The 15,479-nt window shown below is 41.3% G+C and overlaps 1 protein-coding gene across 25 annotated transcripts in view; it reads left to right on the top strand.

The window, feature by feature from the left end:
- The window catches only part of RBFOX2 (RNA binding fox-1 homolog 2), a 258,234-nt gene that overhangs the window by 71,823 nt on the left and 170,932 nt on the right, over window positions 1-15,479 (top strand). For 24 of the 25 annotated variants that reach the window (XM_036019558.1, XM_036019548.1, XM_036019559.1 and 21 more), the window contains exon 2: window positions 15,271-15,321. The exons of the other annotated variant lie outside the window; for it this stretch is intronic. In XM_036019558.1, the coding sequence (XP_035875451.1) occupies window positions 15,271-15,321 (51 nt within the window). The remainder of the gene's footprint in view (window positions 1-15,270; window positions 15,322-15,479) is intronic. 25 annotated transcript variants of the gene reach the window in all.

The raw sequence follows: 15,479 nt of genomic DNA, 5'->3' as shown, positions 1-15,479 counted from the left end.
CATATGCAGAATACATCCAGAAGTTAGTCTGTAGTGGAATAAGCTCAAACACTCAGTAAAGGCTGTAGCAGTTTTAAGAAGGGAGTGATTGCTGTGGGCGAGAGGAGTGTTTTGTAAGCTTTTTGGATTCATGATAAGAGATGTATTTTGTGTGACAGCCTAGTATACAGTTAAATATTTATCTGTGCATATATGACTAAAACAAGCTTAGTGAGAGAAATAATACTCTCACTAAATGTGAGGTACTTGATTCTTTCTGTTTTAAAAAATTCCATTGTAGTTTAGTACAGTGATTCTTAAAGTGTACTCCTCAAGGTATCTAAGACCCATTTAGGGGGTCTTCAAGGTCAAAACTAATTTCGTAACATGAAGCTATCATTTGCCTTTCCCACTGTGGTGGCCTTTGCACCGAAGTCACATAAGCAGTGATGGGGTAGAAGCTGCCAACCCCCTAGCCAGAGTCTAGACGGTGTGCTAAATGTTTATGCTTGCAGTAAAAAAAGGAAAAAGTTTCACTTGAGAATGTTGTTGATGAAGCAGTACAAACTATCAGTATTGTTAACTCCTTACTCTGATTACTCATCTTTTCAGTGTTCTGTGTGACAGGTGGGTGACTCACAGAGGCGCTTCTGCGCACTGAACGTGGCGGTTGCCTCGAGGAAAAGCGCTTCCGAGTATTTGTTTCGAGCCGGGCTGGCCACTCTTTTCAGGGAGCACCCTTTTACTGTGGTTAGTCACACTTGGCTGTTTGGCAGACATTTTATTAAAAATGAATAAAGTGAGCCAATTACTTCAAGGAAAACAAGGACGATACTTGTTCCCAATGATAAAATTTGAGCTTTCAAGCACACTTAGAATTTTGGAAAACGTGTGTGTGTTCTGGCTAGTGGACTTGACAGCTCCAGTATGAAAAGACTTTTCTGGTGAGATTGATGGTGATTTATGGGATTTTTTACTACTATATAATGAAATATGTCAAAATTTAGATCTTAACAGCTTAGTGAACCAGTATTTTATAAATGAACAATGCTTAATGTTACGTAATCATGATAGGTAAAAATTTCTTCAAAATGCAAGACAGACTAATTTTAATTTAACAGGGCCTATGAAAAATTCATTGATATTGTTTCAGATGTCATGTCGCAACTAACTTAACATGTGGAGTCTAATGAACAAACTGAACTAATAAGCAAAATAGAGACAGACTCCGAGAGAGCAGAACGACAGGCATGGAGGGGCAGTTAGGGAGTGGCGAGATGGGCAAAAAGGTGAAAGGACTCATGGACATGGACAGTAGTGTGGTGATTGCAGGGGGAAGGGGATGAAATGGTAATGGAAAAGATACAATAAAAAAGAAGAAAAGAAAAGAAACCTGGGTGGGAGGCCCGGGACAGGAGGACCATGCAGGCTCTCCGGGACAGGCGCCCAGGCAGGCGGAGAGGGGAGACATGCGGTTCTCGGAGCGGAGGCTGCATGTACGTAGTGCGTGTAAATGCGTCTAATACTCACACCCTTCGCAGGGATTCAGCTCTCTGCTGCTGGTTTGCAAGATAAATTGCATTAATCAAAACAAAAAAAAAGAAACTCACTTTACAAGTTTTGTGCAGTATTAAAAGTATTATCCATAGGTACTTGAAAAGACTATAAAACCATTTTCTAAATATGTGTCTCTAAAGGCCAAATATTCCTCATTTATTTCAACCAAAATAATATCACAACAGATTGAATGCAGAAGCTGATAAAATCAAGCCATCTTCTATTAAGTTGGATATGAAAGATATTTATAAAAATACAAGACAATAAAACTACTTTTACTAAATTTGTGTTTGTTTTATAAAATATAGTTAAGTTTCATAAAATATTTTTGTTAGCATAATGGTTTATATTGGTATGTTAAAATGAATTAACAAATATTTTAAAAGCTTACTCAATTTGAGTTTCTAAAGTTTCTAATGACCAAATATCAATACTTATACCCACATAAGCAAAAGTTTCAGGGAGTCTTTAATGATTTTTAGGGTGAAGGGAATTCCAAGACCAAAATGTTTGACAACTGCTGCTCTATTTTTTTTTTTTAATAACAGTTGAGACCTCTTAAGTCATGGATGGGTCTTGACCCACAGTGTGGAAAAAATACTGAACTTGAGTCTCTTGATAGACTCTGAGCTTCGTGAGAGAAGAACTAATACCCCATTTGCCTATTTCTACCATAGTACCAGACACAGGAAAGTCCTCAGCAAATGTTTGTTGAAGGCATCAATAAATGGGGAGAGGAAGGGAATGAATGACAAGGTGAGGTCCTGTTTAGGACATTTGTAGCTTGATCATATAAGCAGTGGAGGGCCATTAGAATGGGAGAGATGTGAGTGGTGTTTTACGACGTTAACCCTGGTCCTGGTAAGAAAATTGTGGAGAGGTGGATGGACGCTCCTGGACCAGCTAAGGAATTGTTACACCACTTTAGGCTTGACTTGGGCGACACAGGCCCGGATTCAGGCGAGTGCGTCTGCCATAGAGAATGAAAGGCACGGATCCTGAGGATCAGTTACAGAACATAAACATGGTAATAAACGTGCTGGCTGACATTTACCGTGTGCATGTGACATCCCCAATACTGTGTTAAGGGCTTATGTGCACTCTTCACAGCATCCGTGAGGAGGTGCTGTTATCGGCTCCACGTTTTTGATGGTTAAATAAAGATAATGCACGTTCATTGTTGAAAAATTAGAAAACTCAGATAGGGAAAATAAAGAAGTGTGTCTTACTCATATACCCACACTCAACACCAGGAACATATAAGCACGAAACATTTTGGGATGTATTCTTCTAGCCTTAGAAACAAAAACAAAAAAGGGCATGTACACGTGCTGTGTACATCTAGGGATGAGGAACCCTGGCTGTAAGGCTTTAGGCTGTTTGTCGATCGAAAGGTTAGGCCAACCTAAATGTACAAACTTTTAGGGATGTTATGAAATAGGTAAATGTGGTTAAAATATTGATTTTGTTTATTTATGCTTGTGTATTTAAGACCACATACAAAAGTATATAATAATTTAGAAGCAGGTTTTCTTCTGTAGTGTTGGAAGAGCATATACACATAATTCTGTTGCATCAAATCTGTGTTGCTAAGAACCACTTTGAGTCTTTAAACAGTTTTACAGGGTATATACTGAGACGCAGCACTTTTTTGACTATTTATCTATTTTAGTCAAGTCAAGCTACAAGCTCCAATTCATATAACATCAGGAAGGTTTAGTTTTCTTCATTTACATTATAGTGTACACTGCATTGATTTTCAAAAAAAGTTTTTTATTAAGGTGAAATTTACATAACATAAAATTAGCCTTTTTTACAAGGTTTTTAGTATATTTACAGTGTTCTGCAGCTACCACCCCATCTAATTTGAAACATTTTATCACCCCAGAACAATCACCTCCACCCTCTAGGCAGTCACCCTCCCTTTCCTCTTTTCTCTGGACCCCGCCAACCACCGGTTTGCTTTCTGTCTCTGAATCTCCCTGTTCTGAACACGTCGCATAAAGGGAATCATACAGTATGTGACCTGGTGTATCTGGCTTCTGTCACTCGGCGTGATGTTTTCCAGGTTCACCCGCTGCAGCAGATGTCCGTGCACGGTCCCTTTTGGTAACTAGATCACACTCCTTGGCGTGTGTGCACTGCGGTTTGTGCGCCAGTCCACGTGTTGATAGACGTTTGTTTTCATCCTGTCGCCGTCGTGCACAGTGCTGCGTTGAACATGTGTGCACAAGTATTTGTTTTTCACTCTCTTGGGAATGTATCTAGGAGTGGAATTACTGGGCCATATGGTAGCTTTATATTTAACTTTGAGGGACTGCCAAACTTTTCTATAGCAGCTGCGTCATTTTATATTCCCACCAGCAATGTGCAAGGGTTTGTCTATCCATTTTTAATGAGGAACAGAATAAAATGGGGAAAGTAAAGAGAAAATAATGTGTGGCCTTTGAGTTTATTAGAGCTCTGTATCTCAGCTGTTGCCTGATGGACTTATTAAATATTTAGCATCACTTCAGCACTAAGAATGAAATTTAGCTCAGGGAAATGTATCTAATCTATTTTAAGCGGTGAACAGACTAAGAGGTGAAGATCAGAGAAGTGAACGAAGGCATATTTAAATAGACTGTCAGATTCCTTGAGGGCAAAGGCCCTATTCGCCTGTGTGTCCTCCACATTTAATAAAATGCTTGGCATGTCATGGGTCGTATTGGGGCTCCCCAAGACTGCCCTCGGACCAGTAGTTCGGTAGGATGTACAGAACTCGGTGTATAGTCATACTCACGGCTATGATTTGTAATGGTGAATGGGCGAAGAGGAAAATCTGGAGGAGAAAGTGGGTTTGGGTGAGGTCTAGGAGAAATCAGGGTCAAGCTTCCAAGAGTCCCCTCTTGGTGGAGTCACACAGGATGCGCTTATTTCCTTCAGCAGCGACTTGTGACATGTGTTGTCCACCAGGGAAGTCATTAGACTCAGTGCTCAGGTTTTTCTTTGTTGGGGGTGGGTGAGAGGGTTTGTTCTCAGAGCCACCCTCCGCCTGGCACACACCAAAGCCCAGGCTCCTAGGAGGAAAGCAGGTGTTCAGCACAAACCGTACTGTTTGCACAGTTTCGGCATGGTGAGCTACTCTTACTGTTCTGGGAATAGATCATCCTGAGATCTAAGTTTCCAGACACCTGCCATGCCAGCCTCGCAAGCTGCCCTTCCTCAGGATAGCGGGCAGGCCTGCTGTGTTCATTCTTCCCCTCTACATCGATGTTTAATTCCTTAAAAAGAATTGCTTGGTTCTTTGAAGAAAAGTAAATGCCATAGCAGAGAACCGGCAGGGACTTGGGCATCAGACAGACCTGGATTTGTATTCTTGCAGTCAGTTGCATAGTTTTCTGAGCCTCGGTTTTCTTCCTATACGGAGGTATATCACAGAGAGTGCAGAGTGATAACATGTAGAAAACACTTAAGCATACTAATATGTGTCCTGTATGTAGTAAGTGGCTGTTAATGTTTTGTTTCAGCTCACCTGCATCAGTCTGGGTTCAGTCAGGAGAGAGAACCTACAAGTAACCTGGACCCAGAATGTAATACAGAGAACTACTTACTACAACAGCAAATTGAAGTAGTGAGGGGTCGGCTTGTAAGAAATAGAGAGAACGCTAAAGAATAGCAAATGTACTATAATGTGGTTGATAGGTGATAAAATACCAATAATATAATTAGTATAGAATTATTTATTACCCCAGGACTGAGAGCGCTCGAAAGAGAGGCATCTCTCCTGTTTCGCATCCTCTGCACCAGGGCCTGAAACCTAGACCTTTTAGGGGAGGGCATGGCTGTGGCTCTCCGAGTAGCAGAGAAATGAGTCCCTGTGATACCAGACTGGAAGAACTTGTTGGAAATCTGCCTTTTAAAAGTTGCCAGATATCTACCTAGGGTGCTGGGGAAAGCCGTTCATAGGGAGTTGCCTTACCAGAGGCACTCTGCTGTACAACTGCCCGAAGAGGGTTTCTGGGGAAGCTGGCCGCTGGCCGCTGCCGGCTGCTCTGCACTGCAGGGGCTGGGAGGGAGGAGGCTGCCGAGAAGAGCACACTGGGACTGGGAAGCAAACACTTCTCTCCTCGGGCGTTTTTCCTGTGCTCTCTACTGACAAAGCTTGACATCATGGCTGCTGTCAAAGGAAAAGTATTTTTAAAAGGTCCAGATTCACTTTCACAGGGCTGGCAGAAAGGGTGAATTTGGAGCTGAGTCAATTAATAGATAAACCAGTGTATGGATAGAATGGCTATTTAATTCTCAACGCTCAGAAACCAGGAAGAAAATGGCAAATGGAAATCTAAGAAACTTCAAATATAAGTAAGACACATGCCAAAAAAAAAAAAAAAAAAAGAAGTTGGATCCTACACCATATACAGAATCAATTTAGAATAGATCAAAGGCCCAAACCTAAAACCTAAAACTCTAAAGCTCTTAGAAGAAAATGGAGGCTTAGAAGATGACTTCGAGCCCTGGCTGCTGTGGCCCAGTGGGTGGGGTGCCTGACTGCAAAGAAAAGGGCCGTCTGTTAGATTCCCAGTCAGGGCACAAGCCTGGGTTGTGGGCCAGGTCCCTGGTGGGGGCCGTGCGAAAGGCTACCATGCATTGATGTGTCTCTCCCTCTCTTTCTCCCTCCCTTCCCCTCTCTCCAAAAATAAATAAAATTTTTAAAAAATGACTGAATTTAGCAATGGATCATTTTGATATGGCACCAAAAGCACACATAACAAAAGTATAGATAAGCCGAATTTCATGAAATTAAAAGCTTTTATGCACAAAAGGAAATTATCAACAGGGTGAAAAAGTAGCCCATGTATGGGAGAAAATATTTATGAATCATTGCAAATTATATACCTGATAAGAGATTAATAATCAAAATATAACAGACTCCTACAACTGAACAACAACACAGCCCATTTTAAAAAATGGGTGTAGGACTTGAATAGACATTTCTCTAAGGAAGATAGACACGACCAATAAACACATGAAATGATGCTTAATGTCAGTTATCATGGTAATGCAAATCAAGACCACAGTGCAAAAGCACTTGACACTCATTAAAATAGCTATGATTAAAAAAACCAACAAGCAAAAACCAAAATAACAAGTGTTGGCGAGGGTGTGGAGATCCTGGAACTCTCGTGCGTTGCGTATGAGAATGTGAAATGGTGCCACTGCTGCGGGAAGGGGCGTGGCGATTCCTCGTGGTATTCGACAGCTTGGTTACCCACAGCCCAGCAGTCCTGCTTCTGGGCATACACCTGGACGAGTTGAAAGCAGGGATTCTAACAGATACCCACGTTCAAAGCAGCGTCATTCACAATAACCAAAAGGCGAAAGCAACCCATGTGTCCATGAACAGATGAGCAGATAAAAAAATGCACTATATACACACAGTGGAATATTATTCTTCAGCCTTAAAAAGAAGGAAGCTCTGACTCATGCTAAATGTGGATGAGCCATGAAAGCATGGTAAGTGAAATAAGCCAGTCACAACAGGACGAGCACGGTATGACTCCACTTACCTGAGGCCCCTAGAGTAGTCAGACTCGTAGAGACAGAGAGTGGAGTGCTGGTCGCCAAGGGCTGGGGGGAAGGGACACTGGGGAGTTAAACTGGTGTTGGAGTTCCAGTTGGAGAAAGTTCTAGAGTGGATGCACAATAATGTGAATGTACTTGATGCCACAGAACTGCACACTTAAAAATTGTTGATATGGTAAATTTTATGTTATTTATGTATAATCACGATTTTTAAAAAAGGAAACTGTTGAAGGCTATTTATGATATCTCAAACCTTGGTATGGGATGGGATATATTGAAGGAGGGTTTTATTATTTATGTACTTCAAAATATAATTTTATCACAATTGAATTTTAATTAAAAAATAGTAAGAGAATGGACTTGTAGAGGAGAGTGAGGGAGCTGAGAGCGCTCGCCGGTGGGACTGGGTCCCGCGGAGAGGACTGCCTCGCTGCGTGCAGCACACACGTCACAAATGGCGAAGTTGCTTTGGTCACCTCGGAGGCAGCCTCGTTCATTCTCTCGCTGAATGCTGGAATCCATTTCCAACACCACTGATTTTTACCTAGGGTCTGAACGCCTTCAGTGAGGCTGGATGGCCGTTCTGGCACGTATTCCTAAAGAACAGACTTCAGAATAAGCTAAGAAAAATTGAAGGTTGGTTATTTGGAAATGAGGTATTTTTGGGGAGTGAGTCCTTAGATTGATTCAGTTTCTGAAGTCATTGGAGACGGATAGACCTAGGGGCGCAGAAGGAATTCTTGTGGAGCTTCTGCATGTTGAAGACTGTGCCGGATAAACATCGCCTGCACTCTCATTTCATTAGCACAGCTCCATGAGGTACTTGTTATCTCATACACAGCTGACAAAATTGAGGGTCAGAGAGATTAAGTAATTTGACCAGAGTCAGGTAGTTAGAAGTGATACAGCAGTATTTGAATCTACATCCCTTTGACTCCTAAGTCCATGCTTTCTCTATTGCATCATAAAAGGAGCTGGTTATGTCTGCAGTTAGCAGAGTCTGGGGCATGAGTGGCTTACATCACCTCAGAGTCAAGACTTCTAAATTCTCGGTCCTTGTTTGCCCCTGCTTAGTTGACTGACGTCGGCAGGGCACTCCTCTAAGTCTCAGTTTCCTCACTTACATAGACAAGGGGTTTAATGGCTTTCTCTTAGAAATCCGTGACTGTTACTGAAAAGGAGAATTTTAGTGTGTTCCAAAGGTGGGCTTTGAAGACCCAATACATTCCTGTGTCAGATGTAAAAAATAGTGTTTGTACTAGGGCATTTTTAACTTAAAAAAGAAAAGGTGGGAGGGAGTTGGGGAGGGAGTGGTGAGCGGCACCGAGAGCTGCCATCAGTTGTCTTGATGGGGAGGTGGAGTGAGTGAGCATGAAAGCTCAGTCTGCCAGCTGCCACGTGGACCTTGCACTGGGACTGTGTTGTTAAATACTGCCAGATCCGTATCCCCTATAAGCCTTTATCTCATCTGCAGGTACCTTGAACCCTGTATGGTTGGGAAGCAGTGATGCTCTGGCCTTTTAGCAATCTTTTTTCCTGAGCCAAAGGCACTTGCCGGGATTTTTTTTCCTCTAATCCTCACCTGAGGATCTGTTGATTGATTTGAGAGAGAAGGCAGGGAGAGACATTGGTGTGAGAAACTTTGATCACTTGCCTCCTGTACATGCCCCAACTGGGGATTGAACCCACAACCTAGGTGTATGTGCTTAGGCTGGGGATGGAGACTGCACCCTTTTGGTGTACAGGATGACACGCCAACCAACTGAGCCATCCTGGCCAGACCTGGAATTGGTATTTGCTTGTAATAAATAGCACATGGAATTTAGGTACAGCTTAAGTTTCCATTGTGTTTCCTTCCATGTCTCAATTCAAAAATAAGTTCACTACTTGAAAACCAGTAACTTTGGCTACAAAACAAGGTAGTGAAATATCCTGGGAAACTTGATTTGCTTTTTTTCCAGCCAGTATGGTCTAAATCAGTCTTGCCTTCCATTGTTAAATGTGTATAAGGTAATGTGAAATCCACTTCCAACCGGGATTAAGTCAGTGAAAAATCTGGGCTTGTGCCACTGCCCAAGGTTTGTTTATAAAGGGCAGCTTTATTTCTTACTTTCCTCTGCTTCCTCTACCTTTCCTCTCCCTACAGTGCATGGTGGCAAGAATTTATTTTGTTCCATTGCTCAATGTTTTTTCCTCTTCCATTTTGTGAAATGGCTTTGATTTTGTTAGATACAAAAGATGACGGAGTGGGTTTAAAAGCATTTGTTAATTGTGTGGTATGTAACTTCACTGTGCTTGTCCCCCCTGCTCCTAGAGATACAAGCCAGTAAGAAATTGTCTTGTAACAGAAGCAGGGCTTTTTTCTGATCTTCGGTGTTGTTAAGTCCGTCTTAGCAACTTTCTCTTAACTGATTTTTAAAAATGCTTAAGGAAACAGTACTTTTGTTTTTCTTGTCAGGTACAGTATTCTGGGTAATTTTAATTTGGAATGGGCAAATATATTGGATAATTGTTTAGAAATGATTTTCAGAATGCATTTATGAATGGCTTTGAAATTATCTTTTCAGCATGCATCAATCCATCACAGTATTGGAGATCTTGTCCTCCAATAAGAGGTTAGAGGTTATTACCCCCGTCCCCCAATACACACTTTTTAAAAAGACCTTCTGGTATTTTCTGGAGTCCTGTAGTTCTTTTTATAGACTTTACTTATGGCATAAGTCACATTATCTTGTAATTATTATGACTCTGACTCCTCAAGGGCAAGTATACCAGCACAGTGCTTGTAATAAAACAAATGTTCAGTCCACTCTTACTGAATAAATGCAGGGTTCTTCTTGTTAAGTGAATCTTTCAAACACAGGTGCATATGGGAGCCTCTAAGCAGCCGATGAAGAAGACGAAAGTCAGGTGATACTTCCCCTCACTCCTGTGTCCACTGTATATGCACAGTCCATCGCAGCCGTCATTTGGGGCAGTTACTTAAGGATCCTTCTGTTACTCTGTCACATGTTCACTAACCGGACGCTTATAAACTGGTTTAATCGCTGTCCTCTGCAGTCAGCCAGGACTCTTGTGGTTGGTATTTAAAAAAAACATGTTTAAAGGTTTATTTATTTATCTATCTATCTATCTATTTATTTATTTTTAGCCAGAGAGAGGAAGGGAAGGAGAGAGGGAGAGAAACATTAATGTGTGGTTACCTCTTGCTTGCCGCATGCTGGGGACCTGGCCCGCAACCCAGGCATGTGCCCTGACTGGGAATCGAACTGGTGACCCTTTGGTTCGGACGTGGCACTCAGTCCACTGAGCCACACCAGCCTGGGGGTATTTTATTTCTTATGTATTCACTTTACTTTTGAGTTGTCTCTGTGCCCAGGCAGAGTCAGTTTCTAACTCTCTCAGCCTTACCAGGCCAGTGGTTGTTGCTTATGGGCATGCAGTTGCTAAAGGCTGGCTTTCCTCTTGAGAGCTTAACACGTTGGATTTCTGCCCGTCGGTTCCATTAGCTTGTCTGTGAGTCCATCTCAGCTTTAAATGTCAGTTATTATTTTGACACTGATTAAAAACTCAGATCTGCCTGTGTTTAGACAGTCATGATCGTCCGTACATGCACTAGGGGAATGTTTTACTTTACTAGTTGTCGTGAAGCCGCAGAAGTGCTGGGTGTAGAGTTAACACCTAACTGTGAGGGCAGCTTAGCCACTGTCATTAGCTATTTGTCCTTGAGTAAGTCACTTAATCTTCCCGAAATTTAGTTTTCTCATCTGTGAAATGAGGGTTATAAAACCTAGTTTCTGCATTGTGAAGTTTAAATAAGATGACATGAAGGTGTTTTTGTAAGTTTTAAGACATTGTGAAACACTGATAGTAGTGACTCTTGGCTCTCCTGCTAAGTAGTGCATGGCTTTTACGGTTTGCACAGCTCAGCCGGCTCGGGTGAAGCGGCCCTCCCGACCTCCCGCAGGTCGCATTCTTCTCCCCGGAGGAGACCCTGTTAGAAGTCACAGGTTTGTTGTCTGCCCTCCCTGTCTGTGCACTTACTTACTTACGTGGTGTAGACATGCCTCTTCTCACACTGTAATTACAAAAATCCACTGTTGTGCTATCATTTACTATGACTTGGATAATTCAGAGATTTTACCTTTTTAAAAACTTACACAGAGGATGTTGAAATAATGTAATAGTTGATAATACTGTTTTCCTATTATTAATGGAGACTTGAGGTTCTTTCTACTTTCTTACGGTTACAAACTATTGAAAATTCTTGTACATGCTTTTTGGGCATGTGCAAGTGATTCTTTAGATAGAGATCAGAGATGTGCAGTTACAAGGTATGTGCATTTAATATTTTAATAATTATTGTCAAATTGCTTTCCAAAACACAGTGGTCCTAATATACTTAAATTTCTACTATTAGATGGGAAGATACCTATTTATTATTTTTTTATTCAATTTGTGATACTATTTTCACCAGTCTCATGAATAAAATATCTCAAATAAGAAAGAATGTTCATAGTGTGGATTGTTGAGTGCAAACAAAGAGAACTGGAAACAATTTAAATATATTAACAGAAAAATAAGACAAGTAAATAAACTGTAACATGTTCATCAACTAGAATACTAAACAGTAGTCAAAATTAGTGAGCAGTATTGAGTTAAAAAAGGAAATTGCTAAAGAATACATTAAATAGGATACAGTTTTATAAATTTCAAAAACATGCAGCGTTAAAACATGTTGAGAGGAGAGAGATATGCGTAGTCAAGTTGAAAAGGAAAGCAAGCAAACATGGCTGGTGTGGCTCAGTGGATTGAGTGCCGGCCTGTGAACCGAAGGGTTGCCAGTTCGATTCCAAGTCGGAGCACATGCCTGAGTTGTGGGCATGCGAGAGGCAGCCACACATTCATGTTTCTCTCCCTCTCTTCCTCCCATCCTCTCTCTCTAGAAATAAATAAGAAGAGAGGGGAAGGAAAGGAAAGCAAGCCTTGGGCATTAAGTGTAGGCCACTTTCAGAGAGTCGGGGCGTTTCCTGAGAGCTGGAGAGTTCCACATGGCCTGTTGGAGAGATGGAGATACAGGAGAGTGCTGCCGTGCTAAGGCAAGGAAGGAGTAAATAAACCCATTTCCCTGGGTCACCTCTGTGCGGCCTGTCATATCTGTCTTTGCTCTGAAAGTTTTTGACAATGCTGGCTTGTAGGAATGTGATTTTTTTCCTTATAAAATGTTTTCTGCATTGTTGAACCAAAGAATATGTTTTAAACATGGATGTTCTCTGGGATTGATGAATCTCTGTTAATTATGCTTTTGGATGTTTTTGATTATTTTCTTTGTTCTCAGACAGCCTTGAAATAGTCACTGTAAAGGAATAATGCGGAATGGTTGTCAGAGAAGAGAACTTGATAAAATGGAAAGAACAGGGGCTCTGGAGTCCAGCAGACCTGGGCTGAAAGTTTGACTTTCCCCCTTAACAGCCCTACCTTATCATCTCCCTTGTGCTCCTTTCTCTTCCCCTTCCCTCCATCCTGAAGCTATACCCGACCAGTTGTCCAGTATCTAGTATTATCATCTCTGTCATCATTATTGTCAAACATCTGTAGGGGATGGTGTTGCGATAAATTTGTAGAATCCAGAAAAAACAAGGCACTTGTGGATTTCCGAAGAAACCCTGTTCTTTGGCTACAGTCTAAGCTGTGTACGTCTCCGCTGTAGAAATTAGTGTGAAAATAGCCGACGTTGCCTGTAATCATTGTTTTTAAATAATAGGTTTATTGACATATGATGTACTGACCATAAATCTCACCCTTTTAAAGTATTTGTAGTGGTTTTAAGCGTTTTGGTGGTTTTTAGTATATAATCATAGAGTCATGCATCCATCACCACTGTCTAATTCCAGAATATTTTCATCACCAAAAATGAACCTACTGCCTGTTAGCAGTCACTCCCCATTCTTTGCCTTTAGCTTCTAGAACTACTAATTTAGTTTCTTTCTCCATGGATTTGCCCATTCTGGGTATTTCATACAAATACCCAGGGTTTTATGGCTTAAAGTCTGTGGTGTATTTTGAGTTAATTTTGTATATGGTGTGAGATAGAGTTCCAACTTCTATTATTGTACCTGTGGATATTCAGTTGTCCCAGCACCACTTATTGAAAATACTACTTTCTTCCTTCATTCATTTTGGTTTTTTGGCACCTTTTCAAAAATCAGTTTATTATAACTGCAGGGGTTTACTTTGGGACTTTCAGTAGTGTTTCATTGGTCCGTATGTCTGTCCTTATGCCAATATTACAGTACCTTCATTAACTGAACTTTGTGGTAAACTTTGAAATCCGGAAGTATGATTCCTTCAAACTTTGTTCGTCTTTCTCAAGATTGTTTTGTCACCTATACATTTTCTTTTTTAAATTCTCACCCTAGGATATGTCCATTGATTTTAGAGAGAGAGGGAGGGAGGGAGGGAGAAAAAGAAATGGGGGGAGGGAGAGAGAAACATCAATTGCTTGCCTCCCGCATGCTCCCCAACCATGTAGTAAACCTACAACCTAGGTATGTGCTCTGACTAGGGATTGAACCTGCAACCTTTTGGTGTATGGGACAGTGCTCTATCAACTAAGCCACCTGGCTAGGGCTGTATAACGTTTATTAGCTATCATTTTTGCCCTCAAAGATCTAGATTTAATGATTAATGTGAATATGATACATCTTTACAAAGATAAGATTTATAGAGTCATAATTAATATGAAAAGTAAATTGTACAAGTAACCTAAACAAATTTTAACATGGGAGGTCCGTCTAGAAAAAATCCAACCATTGTTAATATAACAAGAATGGTTTGTGTGACATTGATGTAACCTAGCAGCCAAAGATAATGGACTGTAAGGCACATGCGTGAACAAGAGTGACTTCACTGTACTGGTCAGTGGGGGCGGTAGATGCTGTTGAGTGAGCGTGTGTACTGTGTGGCCATCACATTCAAGATAACTGAGTGAGTAGAGCCATGAATTTGCATCAAATGAACATTCCTCCGTGGAAACTATTCAGATGATTCAGAAGGCAGCAACTATGGGCAACTGGTGATTGGCAGCTTCATTACCACAACACGTCTTGTGCTGCCCGTATATCCCATCTTGTGCTGAGATTTTGGTGAAACATCAAATGGCCCAGGTGACTCAGCCCCGCTACAGCCCAGATTTGGTGCCCTGTGACTTCTGGCTTTTCCCAAAACTAAAATCACCATTGAAAGGGAAGAGATTTCAGACCATCAGTGAGATTCAGAAAAATATGACGGTGGCTGATGGTAATTGGGAGAACTGTGTGAGGTCCCAAGGTTCCCACTTTGAAGGGGACTGAGGCGTCATTGTCCTATGTACAATGTTTCTTGTTTCGTGTATCTTCAATAAATGTCTGTTTTTCATATTACATGGCTGGATACTTTCTGGGCAGGCCTCATATATGTATATGTGTGTGTGTGTTTATGTGTGTGTTAGGAGTTACTTGAGTCTATAAGATGATAGAGTGGTAGAGGAAGTCTGGGGCAGAGGTAGAATTTCATCTAGGTTTAAAACCACTGAAGGCTCAACCAATGAATGCATAACTCAGTGAACAGCAAATTGGTCTCTCTCTCTTATCCTGTCTGTCTCTAAAATCGATTTTTAAAACTTCAAAAGAACAGAAGGACAGCAGTTTGGTAGAGTGGAGGGGCTAAAACTTCTCCAGGCCAAGAAGTAGTTCTCAGTCGGGGTGGTACTGTCCCACTTCCAACCAGGGGACTTTGGGGAATATGTGGACATTTTGCATTGACCTGGTGTTCAGGACAGCTACTGGCTTTTCGTGGTTAGGGGCTGGGGATGCTAAAGTCCCGCAGTATGAGCTTAGGAATGGTTCCGCCCCAAATCCCAGGGACTCCCTTGTTAATATATACTTGGGAAGGAAATAGATTTAGCTGTGCACAGAGGAAAATAGTGTTCGTAAGCAATCACTGGTTTCCTTGTTTGTTTTATGCCATTGTAGCGGGTGAACTGGGGAAAATATATGTAGTGAGGTGGAGTGGAATAGAGCAACGGAACAGCTTAGGATCTAGTGCAGGAATTTATATTTGACCAATTTGGATGATTTGGGTTATCGTTAAAATTTCTTTTGTCTTACAGTTTTCTTTTCTTTCTCTTAGAACGAGCCTCTGACCCCAGGCTATCATGGATTCCCAGCACGGGACAGCCAGGTCAGTGTCTGCTGTTCACAACTCAGATGATGTTTGTGTATCTGTGTGTGTGTTTATCTAAGGATACTCTGATAGCATTTACTGGAATTGTTTATTTTAGAAAGTGGTATGGTGAATTTCAGCAACGAATTATATTTAGAGGTAGAAAAAGTATATAG

This window comes from Phyllostomus discolor, chromosome 2, assembly GCF_004126475.2.
Source record: "Phyllostomus discolor isolate MPI-MPIP mPhyDis1 chromosome 2, mPhyDis1.pri.v3, whole genome shotgun sequence".
Taxonomy (NCBI): domain Eukaryota; kingdom Metazoa; phylum Chordata; class Mammalia; order Chiroptera; family Phyllostomidae; genus Phyllostomus; species Phyllostomus discolor.
The sequence above is the reverse complement of the archived record's forward strand: the minus strand, read 5'-3'. Positions and strand labels throughout refer to the sequence as shown.